The 19667-nt window shown below is 49.7% G+C and overlaps 1 protein-coding gene across 1 annotated transcript; it reads right to left on the minus strand.

Annotated features, from left to right (window-relative positions):
* Positions 1-8164: 8164 nt before the first annotated feature.
* Positions 8165-19074, minus strand: LOC132388565 (NACHT, LRR and PYD domains-containing protein 12-like). Its single transcript, XM_059960941.1, has 9 exons — positions 19043-19074; positions 15190-16209; positions 14076-14162; positions 13750-13920; positions 13424-13594; positions 13098-13268; positions 9389-9559; positions 9066-9233; positions 8165-8901 (listed from the first exon to the last, which is right to left on the minus strand). The coding sequence occupies exons 1-9, from the start codon at positions 19072-19074 to the stop codon at positions 8814-8816; spliced, it is 2079 nt and encodes a 692-aa protein (XP_059816924.1). The 3' UTR covers positions 8165-8813.
* Positions 19075-19667: the final 593 nt, after the last annotated feature.

A 19667-nucleotide genomic window follows, 5' to 3' on the forward strand; every position in this document is an offset into this window, starting at 1 on the left:
AGTGGATTTCGTAACGAATCGACGGATAAGATCTTCGGCGACTGTTATTTCGTTTACCCAGCGTGGAATGTGTGTGGAATTCTTCGTAATTGCCTTCTCTCTACATGTTCGTGTGGATTTACAAATCTCTCCTCTCACTCACATTTTCCGTGGATTACTGAACTTTTCCACTTTGCCATCTGAAGACTTTAAGTATTGTTTCCCCAGCTTGATAGTTTAGGAGCTAGATATACGCATTACACTGTTAATTGCTGTTTATTTCGTTCAGTCTTTTAGATTTGGAGTATATTCTAATGAAGAGAGTGTTTTTACCATCGAAACCAGACTCCATTAGTTATCTGTTGCTGCTGGTACGTAACAATTGCAACAACCCAGCTGTCTGAGGCACAGTCCTTTAAAATTGGTGAAAATGACACAAAACGTTGAAAAGAGCGGGAAAGAAGGAGTTTAACCAACTTCGTCCGGAGACCTGGACAACGTCACAACCACAGTGAGCTCATTGTCTTGTTCAGCCCGGAGAAAATCATGCAGGGAATTCATGCAGGAGTATAAGATGATGAGAGGCATTGGTCCTGTGGATAGTCAGAGGCTTTTTCCCAGGCTGAAACGGCTAACACGAGGGGGAATAGGGTTAAGCTGCTTGGAAGTAGGTACAGGGGAGATGTCAGAGCTAATATTTTTAAGCAAAGAGTTGTGTTTGTGTGGAATGCACTGCCAGCGACGGTGGTAGAGGCGGATACAATAGTGTCTTTTAAGAGACTCTTAGATAGGTACATGGAGCTTAGGAAAATAGAGGACTAGGCGGTATGGTAATTCTAAGCAATTTCTAGAGTAAGTTACATAGTCGGCATAACATTGCGGGCCAAAGCGTCTGTAATGTGTCGTAGATTTCTATGATTCTATGAAATTCAAGAGAAATCTCCTATCCCACGGAGTGGTGACTAGTTGCAACCTGTCATCTCAGGGAGAGTGAGAGAGGAACGGCAGGGGTAGATTTTGATATACTGATATGGAACAGAAACACTGCAGGAGCCAGATGGGCCGAGTGGCCTTTCTAGTGTACATTGTGAGTGTGGTAGAGACAGTAAGTACCTGAGACACGGGACCTGATACAGAATTGATTTATCTTTCACAGATCCACAATATTAAACAACAGGCTAACATCAGCAGAACAGACTCCTCCAATGCTCAGTGACCAGGGTTCAGTCCTGGGTGCGATGAGCAGCCGCAAGAACTGCAGAATCTGACAGTAACAGTCCCTCATGAACCTGCAGCTGCCTTCAGTCACCGAGATGGTTAAACATTTAACACAGAGCTGATTTGAACTTCCTCCCCAATGTGAAGTTGCTGGCGTTGCAGCAGCTGGGATGATTGAGTGAAACTCTTTGCTCACTCCGGACAGAAATGTGGCCTCTATTTATTGTGAACTCACCGGAGCATCACAAGGTGGGTGAACTGAATGAGTCTCTTCGCACACACGGAGCAGGTGAACGGCCGCTTCCCAGAGCGAAGCTGTTGGTGTATCTGCGATGGCCGACGGAATCCTTTCCAAAATAAGAGCCAGTGAATGACGTCACAGTGCTCTGAACGTCATGGCGATGTATCCAATCAGATCACGGACATGGACACGTGTTCGGGCTCTCCTTGTAGCGAGTTTCCTGCACTGTTAAAAGTTTACAAAGCACGTCAGTGCGTGAAGGACAAGAGTTTAACTGAAATAATTTGAGTCTTCATGGTGCCTTCTGATAAAAACACTGTCAGAACTCAAAACATTTTGAAGGAACAAAGCTTCATCTTTTAACTGGCCACAGTTCCGGTATCAGGAACAATATCAGGAGCTCTCGGCTTCCCTCTCTTTGTCAAAATGGATCATTCCTCCCTTCATCAGTCTGTGACTTGCCTCAGTTTGTCTGTCTCCTTCGTATTCTGCGCATGCGCCACACACCTACTGAGATCACATTGTATTTACACGGCTGTGACTAGAGACTTTCTGATTATTATGTCCCTCCCGGCATTTGACGGAGGTAAACTCAAGAGTCAGCAATGTTATTGAACATCGGGAGTAGGTGATTAGGCTTTTTCGTTGGAGATCGATAAACTGCCGTTAGTGTGTGTCTGGATGAGTGGGTCGTTTTCAGACTGGAAGGAGGTAGCGTTTGGAGTACCCCAGAGATCAGTCCCTGACCACAGTTGTTCACAGGTTAACGTCCTGGCGGAGGCAGCGAGATGTGAGATGACTCAGTCTGCTGGTGAGGCAGAAAGAGTGGAGTTGGGGGAGGGGAAGCCCCCTACTTTACTCTGTGCACCCATGAGTTGTGTCGCCACCCACAGCTCCAATCTGCTAACTAAATTTGCTGACAGCACTACACTGACTGGCCTAATCTCAAATAATAATGAGGCAGCCGACAGAGAAGAAGTCATCACCCCGACACAGTGGTGTCAAGAAAACAACCTCTCCCTCATTGTGACAAAAACAAAGGAGCTGGTTGTGGATTACAGGAGGAATGGAGACAGGGAGCAAATTCAACATTTCCAAGACTGTTATTGACACAAAATGCACATTTTAATATTGATCATGACACAATGTATTTTATATATTGTTAAAGACATAAAGCATATTTATAGATTTTTACTGACAGAGATTCGTATAACTTGTGTTCCGTGTGTTATCTGAATGTACTTGCCTGTGATGCTGCCACAAGTCAGTGTTTCTCTGTTCCTGTACGTTCCCGTACTTGTGCACTTGGTAATAAATTCAACAGGACCTGAGAAATCTCAGTGAGATTTGATTCGTGATGATCATCTTGGCAACTCGGTAGGTCGACTGTATGAGACAGTACCCTGTTAAATGCAAAACCCTGAACAGTGTCGATGATCAGAGGGATCTTAGACTCCAAGTTCATCGCTCCCTGAAAGAGACTGCACAGATTGATCGGGTGTTTAAGAAGGCAAATGACATGGTTGTCTTTATTAGTTGAATCATTGAGTTCAAAGGTCGGGAAGTTGTGTTGCGGCTGTTACGAGCCTGCGGTCGTACTGTGACTGTTTCTTTAAGAGCGCCGGCGTGAGGAGGCGGGACTATGACGTCTGTCACAGGCTGACAGCGCTGACTGTGGGCTGAACCATAGAGAGAAAGAGAGAGAGCGATCTGCAGACAGGCAGTCGGCCAGTCTAAAGAGAGAGAGAGAGACTGGAAAAGCTGATCGCTTCAGTTAGTCGCAGCTGAGGCTTGGAACTCTCCTATGCCCACAAGAGTGGGTTGATCATCGGTACACGGAACCACAACGAATGTGTGTGGCTGTCACTTCGTATAATCCATAGGAGAAGGTTTTGGAATATCTTGTGTTAACCCTTGACTGGGTATGTTGTGTGGTAACCCCTAGAAGTCGTGATTTACGAGAGTGACCTTCATCCAGAAGGTCCTGATGGACTGTTGCGGTTTCACGATCGACGACATCTACTGCATCCAGGACTTGGCTGGGTTCCTTGATGTCACCTTCCGATGACCCGCAGGGTGGCAGAAGTTGCTCCAGCTGTTCCAGGAGAAGGGGAGAGAGGAGCCGCTGTCGTTGCTGCAAGCACAGCCGCTCTTTGCTGCCGCCCAGCAGGAACGGACCGCCACCGTGCCGACGTCCTCACATTCCTCGCTCGGTATGTGTAGAGCGTAGGGGCTTTCCTGGACGTGAAAGACAGCCTGGGGTGCTGGACAAGCAAACGGCAGGTGAAGGTGAAGCTGAAGGTCGACTCTAACGGCTGCGTCGTCCACCCACCGTCGGTCTTCGCCATCGGAGGGAACCGAGGCTACCTGGTCTACGCCGGGCATCCCAGGGTGTAGCCGGCCGGGCAGCAACTGCGGCAAGACGGGGCATGTCAGCCCAGTGCAGGGCGGTAATCTGCAATAAACCGCCACCTCACCAAGGACTGCACGCAGGGCAAATCCTGCAACCTCTGTGGAGACACCGACCAACTGTACAGGGCCTGTTCGAAACTTGCCGGCACATATGCACAGGCGACCAGGGGAGGTGCTGGCACTGGAAGGGCCCCGGCAGGTTCGGATGTACCCGCCACCCCTGCAGAGGCGGCGCCCGAAGCGAGGGAAGACGCCAGCAGAGGAGAAGGCGCAGCCACCCCGAGGGCTCCCACCCCATTGCAGACCCTCCAGGCCCTTCCACAGGAAAAGGAGGAGGAGTCCATGGAGGAGGGGAAAGCCGAGGGGGAGGAAGGCTGCAGCTTTGTGGGAAAACGAAAGAAAGCCTAAAAAGCTCCGGCCAAGCGACAGAGGGCGGAACGGTAGGAGCTCGTGAAGAGAAGGGCAGGGACCCACGCAGCCTCCGATAACCTGTCCACGTCAGACGAGGAAGGAGTTGGGGGAGGCCAGCAGCAGCCCCAGAAGACGAAGCGGCGGGCAAAGCCAGCGGAGAGGAGGAGAGAGAGGGTGGGGAAAGTCTGCTAGCCAACCCCCAAGAACAAGCACAGGAGGCGGAGACCACCAGAGACCCCGAGCTCCGGGAACCCGGGAGCGGAGCTACGTATGGAGCCTCGCAGGCTGAAGGGGCTGCAGGCCTGGGAGACACCAAGCCCCCACGCACAGAACAGGAACTGCGACACCCAGGGGAGGATGACCTGTAGTTCCTGAGCCCACAGAAGGTGAAGGACTTCACAAAGGCCGTGGACATGAAGGCTCAGGACTGCGAGGGTAAGGACAGTGTGCTTCTGAAATAAAGAACTTTAAATGGCGGACATTTCACTGGCATCTGTCAATGTGCGCAGTCTGGAGAGCACGCTCCAGTACTTGGACTCGGTAAAGGCCGACGTGACCTTCCTCCAGGAGTGCGAACTGCCACACCTCCTCAACTACTGGAGGTGGTCGCGTTGGTGGACCCGGGGTTTGTCGGTGTGGCCGGGGACGGTCTGGTAGCAGTCGTCAAATAGCGGGACACTCCGCTCCGGCTGATCACCGTGTGCGCCTCCCCCGTGCGGACCGAGCGGCTCAAACCGCTGCTGGTGACGTCCCGGCTGGAGACTTCAACTGCACCATTGATCCGGCTGGACCATCCGGCAGACTGGACAGTACCTCTATCATGCAGATCTTAGACGACGGCAAGCGGGAGTGTCTGGAGCAGCCACTGACCCTGGACGGGCTGACTGGCTCCGTCCGTTCCTTTGAGTCGGGTAAGTCTCCCGGAAGCGACGGCTTACCGGTCGAGTTGTATTCGGCTCTGTGGAACCGGATGGGCCCCGACACGCTGGAAGTGAAAACGCTACGCTCCTGGCCGGCAGCATGTCCGAATCCATGCGGAAGGGCGTCATCGCCCTCATCTACAAGCAGAAGTGGGGGAGGGAAGACATTAGAAACTGGAGTCCCATCTCACTTCTGATTGTGGACTACAAGATCCTGTTCAAGGCTACCCCCAACATGGTCAAGTCTGCACTGGAGCAGGTGATCCACCCGGACCAAACCTGTGCAGTACCGGGCAGTAAGATCTCAGACAGCCTCGTGCTGCTGAGGGACACCATCGACTACGTGCAGGACAGGGGAGTGGACGCCTGCCTGGTCAGCTTGGACCAGGAGAAAGCCTTCGACAGGATATCGCACACGTACATGGCGGATGTACTCTCCAAAATGGGATTTGGGGAAGGAATCCAGAATTGGAGCAATCTGCTCCACACGGACATCCGTAGCGCAGTCCAGGTCAACGGGTGGGAAACAGACAGCTTCCCCATCAGGTCTGGAGTCAGGCAGGGCTGCCCTCTCTCCCCTATCCTGTTCGTGTGCTGCACAGAACTCTTTGCCGAAGCCATCAGGAGGGATGAGGGCATAAGAGGGGTGACGCTGCCAGGCAGCGGAGGGGGACAGGTCAAAACCTCCCTGTACATGGACGACGTCACCGTCTTCTGCTCCGATCCGAGGTCAGTTCGCAGGCTGATCAGCGAACAGTTCGAGCTGGCGTCGGGGCCAAGGTCAACCGCACGAAGGATGAATCCATGCTCTTCGGCAACTGACCCGACCGATCCAGTGTCCGCTTCACCATCCGGCCTGATCACGTGAAGGTGTTGGGGAGGGGCCGAGGCGTGCACGAGGAACTGGCAGGAGCGGACTGCCAAGGTGAAACAGAAACTGGGACTGTGCTGAGGACGCTCCCTTCCGATAACGGGCAAGAACCTGGTCATCAGGTGTGAGGTGCTCTCAGGGCTGCTGCACTTGGCGCTGGTGTGGCCAGTGCCCCGCTCCTTCAGCTTGGAAATCACCAGAACCGTCTTCAGATTCGTCTGGGGATCGAGAATGAAGCGAGTCAGACGGGCAGTCATGCACAAGTTCCTGGACAATGGGGGCAAGAACGTTCCCAATGTCGCCCTCACGCTGATGGCCAGTTTCGTGTGTGGATGCATCAGGTTTTTTGTGGATCCCAGGTACGTGGGCACCAACTACCGCATTGTGCCTAGGTTCTACCTGTCCCCCTGGCTACCTAGGATGGGTCTGGTCCCTTACCCGCGCAACGCCCCAGTCAGCTGGTCGTTGCCACCATACCTGTCCTTCGTAGAAAAGTTTTTGCAGGTCAACGCCTTTGACCACAGGGCCATCAGGCAGTGGTCAGCACATAATGTCCTGCAGGAGGACTTGACCGACACAGTTGGGTGGTTCCCTGAGCTGACCATCCAGTTCATTTGGCAAAATGTCTCATAGCCAGACCTCACCAACAGGCAGCAAGACCTCGCCTGGCTGGTGGTGAGAGGGGCCCTCCCAGTCCGATCCCTCCTGTACGCCCGGGACGTCATCTCCGCACCCTGCTGCCCACTGGAGGACTGCAGTGAGGAAGAGTCGGTGACCCACCTCTTTGCACACTGAGGGTACGTGGAGATGGGTGGAAGGGACGGTGTCGAGATACATCCCCAGCAGCTGCGTGATCTACGGGCTGTTCCCGGGGACGCACAAGGAGACCAACATCTGGTGCGGCTGGCAGATCATCAACTCGGTGAAGGACGCTCTTCGGTCGGCCCGAAACCTGATGGTCTTCCGGCACACGGAGATGACCGTGGGGGAATGCTGCCGACTGGCACCTTCTCGGTTGCAGGAGTACGTGCTGAGGGACGCGCGGATACTTGGTGCAGCCACCGCAAGGGCCCAGTGGGGAAGGACCATGGTTTAGGGCTCTTCTTCAGCTGGAGTGTGTGGGATTAGGTGGTGGGGAGTTCACCCATCAACAAAGGTGTGTAAAGATGAACCATGAGTGGCTGAAAGTGTAGAAACGTATTGAAACATCTGTTAATGGGAACATCTGTAAAGGACAGTGTCATCAAATGGTTTGTTGTAAATAATTTTATTTTTGAATAAAGTATATCTTGATTTCAAAAACAATCTCACACCACAGAACAGGAGAGGGCGAAATGGACAGCGCAGAGGGAGGCAAATTCACTCTGTGTCTGACCCCAGGAGTATGTGATGAGACAGTGTGGAGGGAGATTTTCTCCTCGTCTCACCCCGGGAGTGTGTGATGGGACAGTGTGGAGGGAGATTCACTCTGTGTCTGACCCCGAGAGTGTGTGATGGGATGGTGTGGAGGGAGATTCACTCTGTGTCTGACCCCGAGAGTGTGTGATGGGACGGTGTGGAGGGAGATTCACACAGTGTCTGACCCCGGGGGTGTGTGATGGGACGGTGTGGAGGGAGATTCACACCATGTCTGAGACAAGGACTAGGTGATGGGACAGTGTGGAGGGGGATTCACTCTGTGTCTGACCCCGGGAGTGAGTGATGGGACGGTGTGGAGGGAGATTCACTCTGTGTCTGAACCCAGGAGTGAGTGATGGGATGGTGCGGAGGGAGATTCACTCTGTGTCTGACACCAGGAGTGGGTGATGGGACAGTGTGGAGGGACTTCACTCCGCCGTTAACGCTGGTATTTAATCCCCCATCCGTCTTGTACTTGGGACTTCATGGACACACCTCTATTATAGTCGATTTTATCTGATGCGGGGCAGTTAGCCACGATGTGGGTTGGGTGGAGCTGTGATCCTGGGTTCCCAGACTCTGCCAGTCCGAGCTCTCTCAGCCTGGAGCTGAGACGCTACTGTGTCAGTGTGAGGAGCTCCGACCCACTGTTGCAGTGCACAGGGTGCAGGGGGCAACAGAAACCTCAAATAAAACTCGAGTCCGGCACCAGGACAGGAAGCTACAGCGGTTTATTGATTTCATCATGACAAATGTAAATTAAACAATGTGTGAACTGCTGACGTGCGGGAATAAATAAGCTGCTCCCGACTCAGTCACAGTCACACACAATTAACTGACCGGCGACAACGAGTGACCGGTTGAATAATCAGTCCCGTTTCTCACCGTCACTCTGCATCGGGGAACCGATGATTATAAAATCACACTTCCGGGCCGTGTCCGGGATCGCTGTAGATCCAGGGTCACTGCCGAGGGATTTGTCAATTTAACATCATTATATTGGCCAGGCTGTCATATGCACCGTCCTCAGCAAAGGGAGCAAAAGGATTGTCACCTTGGATAATTCCACCCCAGGACACCGATGTCCCAGACTGAGCACTGGACCTCGGGCTCATCCGGTCTTTGTATTTCCTGGGGCAGTCTCGAACCCACACAGGTGGCCGCCAGACAAGAGGCGGAAATAGGTCACTGTGGGACGGCTTCCGATGTCACCGAGCTCGAGACTGGAGCCGGTTCCGTTAAAACCATTGGGAATTAAATCTGGCACGGACATTAAAGGTAATGACGGGCATTAAAGGGGAGGGCGGAGAATCGGACAAAATGCCACCATCCCACAGACAGGGATGTTCACACATTCAGATGGTCACAGGATCACTCTCAGTCCGGGTCTGACTCCCTGCAGACATCTCAGTTCCTTACCCCCGATCTCACTGAACTGATTCGACCCCAGGCTGAAACAGATGGGAGAATAAAGATGAAATAAACAGATTACACAACAGTGGCAGTAACAGGGTACTGGGGTTAATGTTTCAACAACACACACAGACAAATATCACCAGAAAACCCGTAGATCTGCTGATATTTTATCACATTGAACATTAACACAAACACTCACCAGATCCACTCCAGATTCGGGACGGTCAGTATGAGGCGGTAGAGAGCGGGGACAGATCGGTCTGTGAGCGAGTTTAATCCCAGGTTCAGCACCGTCAGTGATGGGTTTGTACTGAGAGCGGAGACGAGTTCCTCGGTACCAGAATCTGTGAGACCAACCTTGTCAAGCCTGGAGATGAGAGAGTGTGAGGTTGAAGGACACAGAGAGACAGGAGACAGTACAAATCCCCAGTGTTTATCAGTAACACAATTACTGATCACATTAATGTTCAGTGTCAGACACCCAGTGACTGTAAACACAATCTCCCACAGTCTGGTACTTACCACAGTTTCTGTATTTTACACTCCGGGTTCCTCAGAGCCGCAGACACCAGTTTCACTCCTGAATCTCCCAGTTCATTACCACTCAGGTTCAGTTCCGTCAGTGATGGGTTTGCACTGAGAGCGGAGACGAGATCCTCGGCACCAGAATCTGTGAGACTGACACGGGTCAGCCTGGAGATGAGAGAGAGTGAGGGTGAAGGACACAGAGAGACAGGAGACGGTAGAAATCCCATGTTCATCAGTTACTCCATTACTAATTTCTTTTCTTCAGCACGACTGCGCAAGTCGGCCAGTGAGAACAGCGAGAAGAGTTTAAAAGGAAGACAGATTTACAGAGCGAGAGTCAGAGGAAGGGGAGACAGAGTAGGAAGGCTTTGGCTCAACAGGGCTTCAGCGATAAAGGGTCGAGGCGAGGTAGGTTATCTGTTTACAGTACAGACAGAGAGTATGTATGTGAGGCTGCTTTTCTGTGCTCAGTGTCAGATGTGGGAGATGTTGGATACTCCCGGCCTCCCGGACGGCAACATCTGCACCCGGTGTGTCGAGCTGCAGCTCCTCAGGGACCGAGTTAGGGAACTGGAGATGCAGCTCGATGACCTTCGTCTGGTCAGGGAGAGCGAGGAGGTGATAGAGAGGAGTTACAGGCAGGTGGTCACACCGGGGCCACGGGAGACTGAAGAAGTGGGTCACAGTCAGGTGAGTGAAGGGCATGAGGCAGGTACTAGGGAGTACCTAGAGAGGTACTAGAGAGTGGCTGTCCCCCTTGACAATGTGCTCCTGTTTGAGTACTGCTGGAGGTGGGGGACGGCCTCCCTGGGGGAAGAGGATGGCAGCAGTGATAGGGAACTCTATAGTTAGGGGTTCAGATAGGTGATTCTGTGAACGCAGGAAAGAACCGCATATAGTAGTTTGCCTCCCAGGTGCCAGAGTCTGGGATGTTTCAGATCGTGTCCAAGATATCCTGGAGTGGGAGGGAGAACAGCCAGAGGTCGTGGTACATATTGGTAAAGGAAAAGGGAAGAATTCCTGAAAACAGACTACAGGATGTTCGGAAGTAAATTGAGAAGCAGGATCGTAAAGGAAGTAATCTTGGGATTACTGCCTGTGCCATGTGGCAGTGAGAATGGAAATAGAGTGAGGTTGAGGATAAACGCGTGGCTGAGGGATTGGATCAGGAGGCAGGGATTCAGATTTCTGGATCAATGGGACCTCTTTTGGAGCTAGTGTGATCTGTACAAAAAGGACAGGTTGCAATTGATTACCAGGGGGACCAATATCCTGGCAGGGAGGTTTGCTAAAGCTACTGGGGAGAGTTAAACTAGAATTGCTGGGGGGTAGGATCCAAACTGATGTGATGGAGGAAAGGGAGGTTGGCTCACAAATAGAGAGAATTTGGAGACAATGTGAAAGGGAGGATTGACAGGTAATATAGAATGGACGCGCTCAGTCCAATGGTTTGAGGTGTGTCTATTTTAATGTGATGAGTATTATGAACAAAGCAGGTGAGCTTAGAGCATGGATCAGCACTTGGAGATATGATGTTATGACCATTACAGAGACATGGATGGTGCAGGGGCAGGAATGGTTACTTCAGGAGCGGGGTTTTAGATGTTTCAGGATGGACAGGGAAGGAAGCAAAAGAGGTGGGGTTGTGACACTGTGGATCAGAGATAGTGTCATGACTGTAGAGAAGGAGGAAGTCATGGAGGGATGGCCTTCAGAGTCTGTGTGGTTGGAAGTTAGGAACAGGAAGGGGTCAATAACTCTACTGGGTGTTTTGTATAGACCACCCAATAGAAACAGGGACATCGTGCAGCAGATAGGGAGACAGATTCTGGAAAGGAGTAATAATAACAGGGTTGTTGAAGTGTGAGATTTTAATTTCCCAAATACTGATTGACATCTCCCTAGAGTGAGGGATTTAGATGGGGTGGAGTTTGTTAGGTGTGTTCAGGAAGGTTTCCTGACACAATATGTAGATAAACCTACAAGAAGAGAGGCTGCAGTTGATCTGGTATTGGGAAATGAACCTGGCCAGCTGTCAGGTCTCTCACAGGGATAGCATTTTGGAGATAGTGATCACAATTCTATCTGTTTTACCATAGCATTGGAGAGGGATAGGATCAGGCAAGATAGGGAAACCTTTAATTGGAGTAAGGGGAACTATGAGGCTATCAGGTTGGAACTTGTAAGCATAATTTGGAAACAGATGTTCTCAGGGAAATGTACCGAGAAATGTAGAAAATGTTCAGGGGATATTAGCGTGGCTTTCTGAGTCGGTACGTTCCAATGAGGTATGGAAAGGATGGTCGGGTACAAGACCCATGGTGCACAAAGGCTATTGTAAATCTAGTCAAGAAGAAAAGAAGGGCTTACGAAAAGTTCAAAAAACTAGGTAATGATATGAATCTGGAAGATTATAAGTCAAGCAGGAAGGAGCTTAAGAATGAAATTAGGAGAGCTGGAACGGGCCACGAGAAGGCCTTGGCGGACAGGATTACTGAAAACCCCAAGGCATTCTGCAAGTACGCGAAGAGCAAAAGGATAAGATGTGAGAGAACAGGACCAATCAAGTGTGACAATGAAAAACTACAAATGGAACCAGAGGAAATAGTGGAGGTATTTAAAGAATCATTTGCTTCAATATTCATGACGGAAACGGATCTTGGCGATTGTAGGGGTGACTTGCAGTGGACTGAAAAGCTTGAGAATGTAGATATTAAGAAAGAGGATGAGCTGGAGCTTTTGGAAAGCATCATGTTGGATAAGTCACCAGGACTGGAAGAGATGTACCCCAGGCTACTGTGGGAAGCAACGGAGGAGATTGCTGTGCCTCTGGCAATGATCTTTGCATCATCAGTGAGGACAGGAGAGGTTGTGGAGGATTGGAGGGTTATGGATATTGTTCCCTTATTCAAGAAAAGGAGTAGGGAGAGCCCAGGAAATTATAGGCTAGTGAGTCTTACTTCAGTGGTTGGTAGGTTGATGGAGAAGATCCTGAGAGGTAGGATTTATGAACATCTGGAGAGGCAAAATATGATTAGGAATAGTCAGCATTGCCTGGATTGGGGAGCATGCCTTCTGAGAACAGGTTGAGAGAACTCGGGCTTTTTCCTTGGAGTTACGGAGGATGAGAGGTGACCCGATAGAGGTGTATAAGGTGATGAGAGGCATAGATCGTGTGGGTAGTCTGCGGCTTTTTCCCCGGGCTAAGATGACTTGCATGAGTTTTAAATGTGCTTGGAAGCAGTTACAGAGGAGATGTCAGGGGTAAGTTTTTTACGTAGAGATTTTGAGTGTGTGGAATGTGCTGCCAGTGGCAGTGGTGGAGGCAGATACGGCAGGATCTTGAAGAGACTCCTGGATGGCTACATGGAGCTTAGAAAAATAGAGGGCTGTGAGGAAAGCCTAGTTAGTTCAAAGGTTGGGACATGTTCAGCACAGCTTTGTGGGCTGAAGGGCCTGAATTGCACTGTAGGTTTTCTTTGTTTCTACTGATCACATTAATGTTCAGTGTCAGATACCCAGTGACTGTAAACACAATCTCCCACAGTCTGGAGATTAGAGAGAGTGAGGGTGAAGGACACAGAGAGACAGGAGACGGTACAAATCCCCAGTGTTTATCAGTAACACAATTACTGATCACATTAATGTTCAGTGTCAGACACCCAGTGACTGTAAACACAATCTCCCACAGTCTGGTACTTACCGCAGTTTCTGTATTTTACACTCCGGGTTCCTCAGAGCCGCAGACACAATTTTCACTCCTGCATCTCCCAGTTCATTCTCACTCATGTCCAGCTCCATCAGTGATGTGTTCGTACTCAGAGCGGAGGCTAGATCCTCGACGCCAGAATCTGTGAGACCGACATCGATCAGCCTGGTGATGAGAGAAAGTGAGGGTGAAGGACACAGAGAGACAGGAGACGGTACAATTCCCCAGTGTTTATCAGTAACACAATTACTGATCACATTAATGTTCAGTGTCAGACACCCAGTGACTGTAAACACAATCTCCCACAGTCTGGTACTTACCACAGTCTCTGTATTTTACACTCCGGGTTCCTCAGAGCTGCAGACACCAGTTTCACTCCTGAATCTCCCAGTTTATTACCACTCAGGTTCAGCTCCGTCAGTGATGGGTTTGTACTGAGAGTGGAGGCGAGATCATTGGCACCAGAATCTGTGAGACCGACATCGATCAGCCTGGTGATGAGAGAAAGTGAGGGTGAAGGACGCAGAGAGACAGGAGACGGTACAAATCTCCAGTGTTTATTAGTAACACAATTATTGTTCGCATTAATGTTCAGTGTCCCACACCCAGTGACTGTAAACACAATCTCCCACAGTCTGCTACTTACCCCAGTTTCTGTATTTTACACTCCGGGTTCCTCAGAGCCGCAGACACCAGTTTCACTCCTGAATCTCCCAGTTTATTCTCACTCATGTCCAGCTCCGTCAGTGATGGGTTTGTACTGAGAGCGGAGGCGAAATCCTCGACGCCAGAATCTGTGAGGCCGACATCCCACAGCCTGGAGATGAGAGAGAGTGAGGGTGAAGGACACAGAGAGACAGGAGACGGTACAAATCCCCAGTGTTTATCAGTAACACAATTACTGATCACATTAATGTTCAGTGTCAGACACCCAGTGACTGTAAACACAATCTCCCACAGTCTGGTACTTACCACAGTATCTGTATTTTACACTCCGGGTTCCTCAGAGCCACAGACACCAATTTCACTCCCGAATCTCCGAGTTCATTCTCCCCAAGTCTAAACACAAACAGACAGATTGATGAACAAAGTAATTCAAACCATGGGTCTGAGGGAATTTCTCTCACTCGGATATTTCAGGAAACATTAAACCCTTCAGTACATCACTGATTGAGGTTCCCATCACTGTCAATGTCCCTCACTGTCCAGCTCCAGCGTATTCACCGAATGTCAGTAATTTAGTTTGCACATATTCTGTCTCTTTCCCTGATGGTTAGAAAAGTGTTCCTGATGTGAGAGGATCGGGAGGGGCAGAGATGAAGGATGGGAGATAGTCCCACAGTGAGGAAGAGTTGTGAATATGGAAATGTTGATAGGAGACGGTGGAAGAGTCCCCACCTGAGGAAAAGGGATGGGAAGACAGACTCTGCAGGAGGAAGGGGAATGAGGATGAGAAGTCCCACAGCACTATACCAAAGGGAAAAGATAATCCAATAGGATAAGAAGATCCAGAAATAGATTGCAAGAGATGGGTGGGTCTGAACTGAGACCCACAATCGGGAGAGGAGATGCGCCCATGGGGTCTGCGTAGCTGGTAGTGAGCACAGTCACACAGGTGGACTGATGGTGATAGTCACACACGGTGAAGACCAGGGGAGGACAATCTCACAACGGTATTTCTTTCCTTCTCACTGGGACAGTCTGCTGACGGTCTCTTGTCCCTCACCGGGAAGGGGGTGTGAATCTCTGACCCACCTGCTGCAGTCAGTGTCGGTCTGGGTGTCAGTAACAGTGAGAAGGAACATTGTCAATGGACGTGTCACAGGCAGCAAGAAACACGACCATTCCTGTGATTTACTACCTTTAAGCCAATGGCCGATGTTCACTGATCTGAAGAAGTCTCCAACATCCCTTCACAAGGAACCACAGAACCCTCCCATCCCCTGGGCAATTACTGACCGATCCCCTGGGCATTTGTCACAATTCTTCACAATCTGAATTACTGCAGTTTTAAGCAAATCCCTTTACATTGAAACAACACAATGGAACAGTTTCACAGTTCAGAGTGAGAGATAAATCAAGTTACCTCAACTCCTGGCACTTGTGCAGCCCGGGTCCCAGCCGCTGGATTCCTTCACACTGAATGTGGCAGTTCCCCAGGTCGAGGTGTTTTATTGTATTACAGTGTCCGATGACATGAGACAGGACCGCGCAGTCAATCGGGGTCAGTGTCATTCCACTGAATGAAAGTGTTTCCACAGATCCCAGTGCAGCCTGAGCCAGTCCACAATTCTGAGATTCAAACAGGTAGTGCAACGTGTTCAGGAGGCTCCTTTTACCAGCTTCACTCTTTGTGTTTACACTCCGGCGTTTAACCTCCTCCTTCACCCAGTCAATCACCCGGCAGGTTGTTTCATTGGGAAATGGACCCAGAAACTCCTCCAGGCCCCGAGCTGTCATTGGGTTGGAGAGACCAGCAACAAAACGGAGAAATACCTCAAATCGCCCATCTGTCGTGTTGTGAGTTTCAGTGAGGAGTTTCATAATATCTCTGCCATCTGAAATCAAGAATTGTGCGACTGCAGCTACAAACTCTTGGATGGTGAGGTGTGGGAATGTGTACACCATGCTCCGGGCAGAATCTTCTCTCTCCAAAAGCTCCATCAGGAACCCGGACAGGAACTGGGAAGGCTGCAGATTGTACTTGATCAAATCTCCATCTGTAAACACAATCTTCCTCTCGGACACTCCTCTGAAGGCCATCTGACCAACCCTGAGTAACACATCACAGGGGTTCTCAATCTCACGGCCGTGGTTTTTCAGGATGTTGTAAATATAGTAGGAGTACAGTTGGGTGATGGTCTTGGGAACACTCTGTGGGTCCCTGACTCTTTGTGTGAAGAAGGGGCCCAGTGCCAGAGCGAGGATCCAGCAGTAGGAGGGGTTGTAGCTCATGGTGTACAGGATCTCGTTCTCCTTCACGTGTTTGAAAACAGCTGCCGCCACCGTCTGATCATCAAAATGCCTGATGAAATATTCTTTCCGTTCCTCACCAACAAATCCCAAGATTTCAGCCCAGACACTGATCTCACCAGTACTGAACACCCTGGGAGCAGCTTACCCTGGATTAAACTATACACAATGTCAGACACCTTGCACTTGAACTCAGGATCTGTGCATGTGGACCGTGGTTCTGTGTCTCCCCGACTGTCAGTAAAAACAATTTTGTCATTGAATTCATCCAAACCATCGAATATAAACAGCAATCCCTCTGGGTTCTTCCAGACCTCTCTCAGGATATTCCCAAAGTAAGGATATTGATCCAGAATCAGTTCCTTCAGGTTTATTCTGCAGTTAATGTTGTTTAAATCCCGGAATTTGAAACTGAAGACAAACTGGAATTGTTGGTATATTTTCCCCGTGGCCCAGTCATAAACAATCTTTTGTAACATTGTTGTTTTCCCAATCCCCGGGACTCCAGCCATTGCTGCTGAACTCCCAGATTTGGATTTACTCTGGGAAAAACTGCTCTGGAACAACTGATCAGTCCGGATTTTTTCCAGCTTTCTGCGGAGATGTTTCTCTCTCCACTCCTCGTGGTCTCTGCCTCTTGCCAGCAGCTCATGTTCCACCAGTCTCCGATCTCGAACAGTAGAAATGACCGTGAGCTCAGCGTATCGATCAACCAGCTGGAAAACCTTCACCTTCTCCCTCATCAGGATCGTGTTCACTCTCAGTGTTCCAGTTTGTGCCCGCAGAGTCTCCTTGTGTTTCTGTTGAACATCTTCCATGGGAACAGACAGTGGACAAACGGTTAGATGCCTCAACTCAGAAATCAGTATTTAAACACAGATGAGTTAGCTCAAAGCTAATGCATTAATTGGATTCATCAATGGATGTTCGTGCAGTAAAGTAAATTTGATGAAAAGACCTCTGACTGGACAGAGAGGCCTGGTCTAGATAAACACCAGATCATCACATTTCCACATTAACTGTGCTGTGAAAGTGACTATTTCCCTGGTAGTTTACTGACCCCTGACTGTCCCGTACTGGACAACATCCCACTACTGCCACAGATAGCATTGTTCCTGTGGAAGAAACTTTTAATCCCCTGTGTTGATGTGGTGTATAGACATAGCAAAGAGGGTAGTGGGAAAGGAACAGGTCAGGGAATCACAGCTTCCCCCTCCTAGCATCACTGATTCAAAATGCAGAGGCAGATTTGCTGATCAGCACATGCACTGTGGGTGACTGGTTTGGGTGTGCGGGATCTCAAAATGTGTTCGAACCCTTTCATGGGTGTGTGGGGTCTCGCAATGTGCCTGGACTCTGTATGGGGCTCTCACAGTGTGACAGCATACTGTCGGGATGTGTGGATTCTCACAGCGTGAAAGGGGTGTGTGGGGTCTCTTAGTGTGTCAGGACCCTGCCAGGGGTTTGTGAGGTCTCACAGTGTGTCAGGACCCTGTCAGGGGTGTGTGGGGTCTCTTAGTGTGTCAGGACCCTGTCAGGGGTGTGTGGGGTCTCTTAGTGTGTCAGGACCCTGTCAGGGGTGTGTGGGGTCTCACAGTGTGTCAGGACCCTGTTAGGGGTGTGTGGGGTCTCACAGTGTGTCAGGAACATGACTGGATATGTGGGGTCTCACAGTGTGTCAGGACCCTGCCCAGTGTGTGTGGTGTCTCACAGTTTTCAGGACTCTGTCAGGAGTGTGTGGTGTCTCACAGTGTATCAGTATTCTGTCAGCCATGTGTGGAGGCTCAGCATGTGTCAGAACACTGTCAGGGTTGTGTGGGGTCTCACTGTGTGCCAGGACACTGCCAGGTGTGTCTGGGATCTCACAGTGTGTCAGGACCCTGTCAGTGGTGAAAGCAATAACAGACAACAGAGGCGTGAACAGCTTGAAAACATTCTCTGTTACCATTTGAAAATTAACGTTCTTGGAATTTGTTCTTGGAAATGAGACAGGCTGAATGAACATTGTGGCCATATATTTCTGTTCAAGGGCTTCGAGTAATCAGTTAAAGCATGGGCTACTGTAAGATTAACAATCTTTACGATATCTGTCTTTCCTTCGCCCTCTCCTCTGTTGAATGTGCAGCTGAGTGGTCCAACTCAGCCCGCGATGATGAAGCCTCACAGTCTCTTGAGGCAAAGAGATTCCAGTCGCATTTTCGGTGACACAATGTGCTAACGGATGTAGTGAATTTCCTATCCAGACGGTCACAATTTAATTAATTGGAATATTATTTATAGATATTTTCAGACCTTTCCACCTTTTTACTGCAATCCCACAACCCTCGGTTTCTCTGTCCTAATTCCCATCTCTTACCCTTCCACAGTATCCACACAACACAGGCCCACATGAATTTCAGCAGAGGATTTTGTCTCTGATCTCCCCCTCACTATCATTGTTTCCTGGTGGAATTCCAGGATTATTGAGTGGGAAATTGAGCTGGATAATTTTAGCATTGTTTGCACCAAGGGGTTGCAAATGTGGAGAGAATGGGGTTCATATGCTGCTCTGGGATTAAACAGACTAGTTGGGGTGTTACCTGCTTTTCTCATTAAATGGACGTTGTCATGCTTATTCTGTGATGAGAACTTCAATGGACTCCGGATTCTAAAAAATGATAACCTGTAGTATCTGAGGGAGTTTAGAAATGTGATTTAGGAAGAGGGTGTTGGGTTGGGTGGTTGTAGGGATAATATTTCATTTTTTGGAGTGAGAAATTTCCCATAGTTTCACTCCTCAGATTGCCCTCTTCTCCATTCTGACCCCGAAAGGGGGACCTGTCTTTGCAGGACCCAGAGAGGAGTGATCCCTTTCAGCAAAGCCTCCAACTCTCTGCGTGCTTCCTCATAATGTCCTGTGAAAACGCTCCCTCCAGCAAACATTTTTCCCTGTGTCTCACTGTGCTGTGACACGGTGGAACATTTACCTGATCAAATCCTCCTGGCTCAACAACGACATGGCCCTACACAACATCAACCTTCGGTGGAAACAGCGGTTTCTTCACTTACCTTTCAGCTCCCTGGGAATCTCCGGTACGGGTCGATGGACCAGAACACAACCTGTTCAGATTTAAAATAATTTTACAAGTTTCAATTCCTCAAATTTTAAGTATGTAATATTTGAATCCAAAATTAAATTAATCTCTGATACTCTCTCACCATGTTCCTGTATTTCTTTCAGTATTTTGTCCAACTTTGGAACATCAATCCGCATTTTGACAAAGGTTTCCCACATCACCCTCCGGACGCGGGAGCCTTTCTCCATCACCAGGCTCAGGAGGAGTTTAGAACTGTCCGCCCGCTCTCCCTTATCAGCGAGATCAGAGATTTTCTGTGAAGAGTAACAGTGAACATATTGGGGACTGACAGATTCACACAGAGAATGAGAAGTAAATGATGTGCTCTGTAACGGGATCACACTGAGCAGTCACCCGGACGGGTGCTGATCCTGTCTGGACATGGACTGGACATTCTGAGTGCAGAGCACATGGAGGGACATTCACCGTGAACCTGGTCCACCAGTCAATGAGATCCTGGCTGGTCTGTGACCAC

This window comes from Hypanus sabinus, unplaced genomic scaffold (assembly GCF_030144855.1).
Source record: "Hypanus sabinus isolate sHypSab1 unplaced genomic scaffold, sHypSab1.hap1 scaffold_349, whole genome shotgun sequence".
Taxonomy (NCBI): Eukaryota; Metazoa; Chordata; class Chondrichthyes; order Myliobatiformes; family Dasyatidae; genus Hypanus; species Hypanus sabinus.

Bases quoted from the DNA above. Each gene is read 5' to 3' on its own strand.
- LOC132388565 (XM_059960941.1), bottom strand. From the start codon at position 19,074: ATGTCGTTGTTGAGCCAGGAGGATTTGATCAG. The intron at 13,921-14,075 runs GTAAGTACCAGA...TCTCATCTCCAG, and splicing joins TGTAAAATACAGATACTGTG to GCTGTGGGATGTCGGCCTCA. The intron at 9,234-9,388 runs GTAAGTACCAGA...TCTCATCTCCAG, and splicing joins TGTAAAATACAGAAACTGTG to GCTTGACAAGGTTGGTCTCA.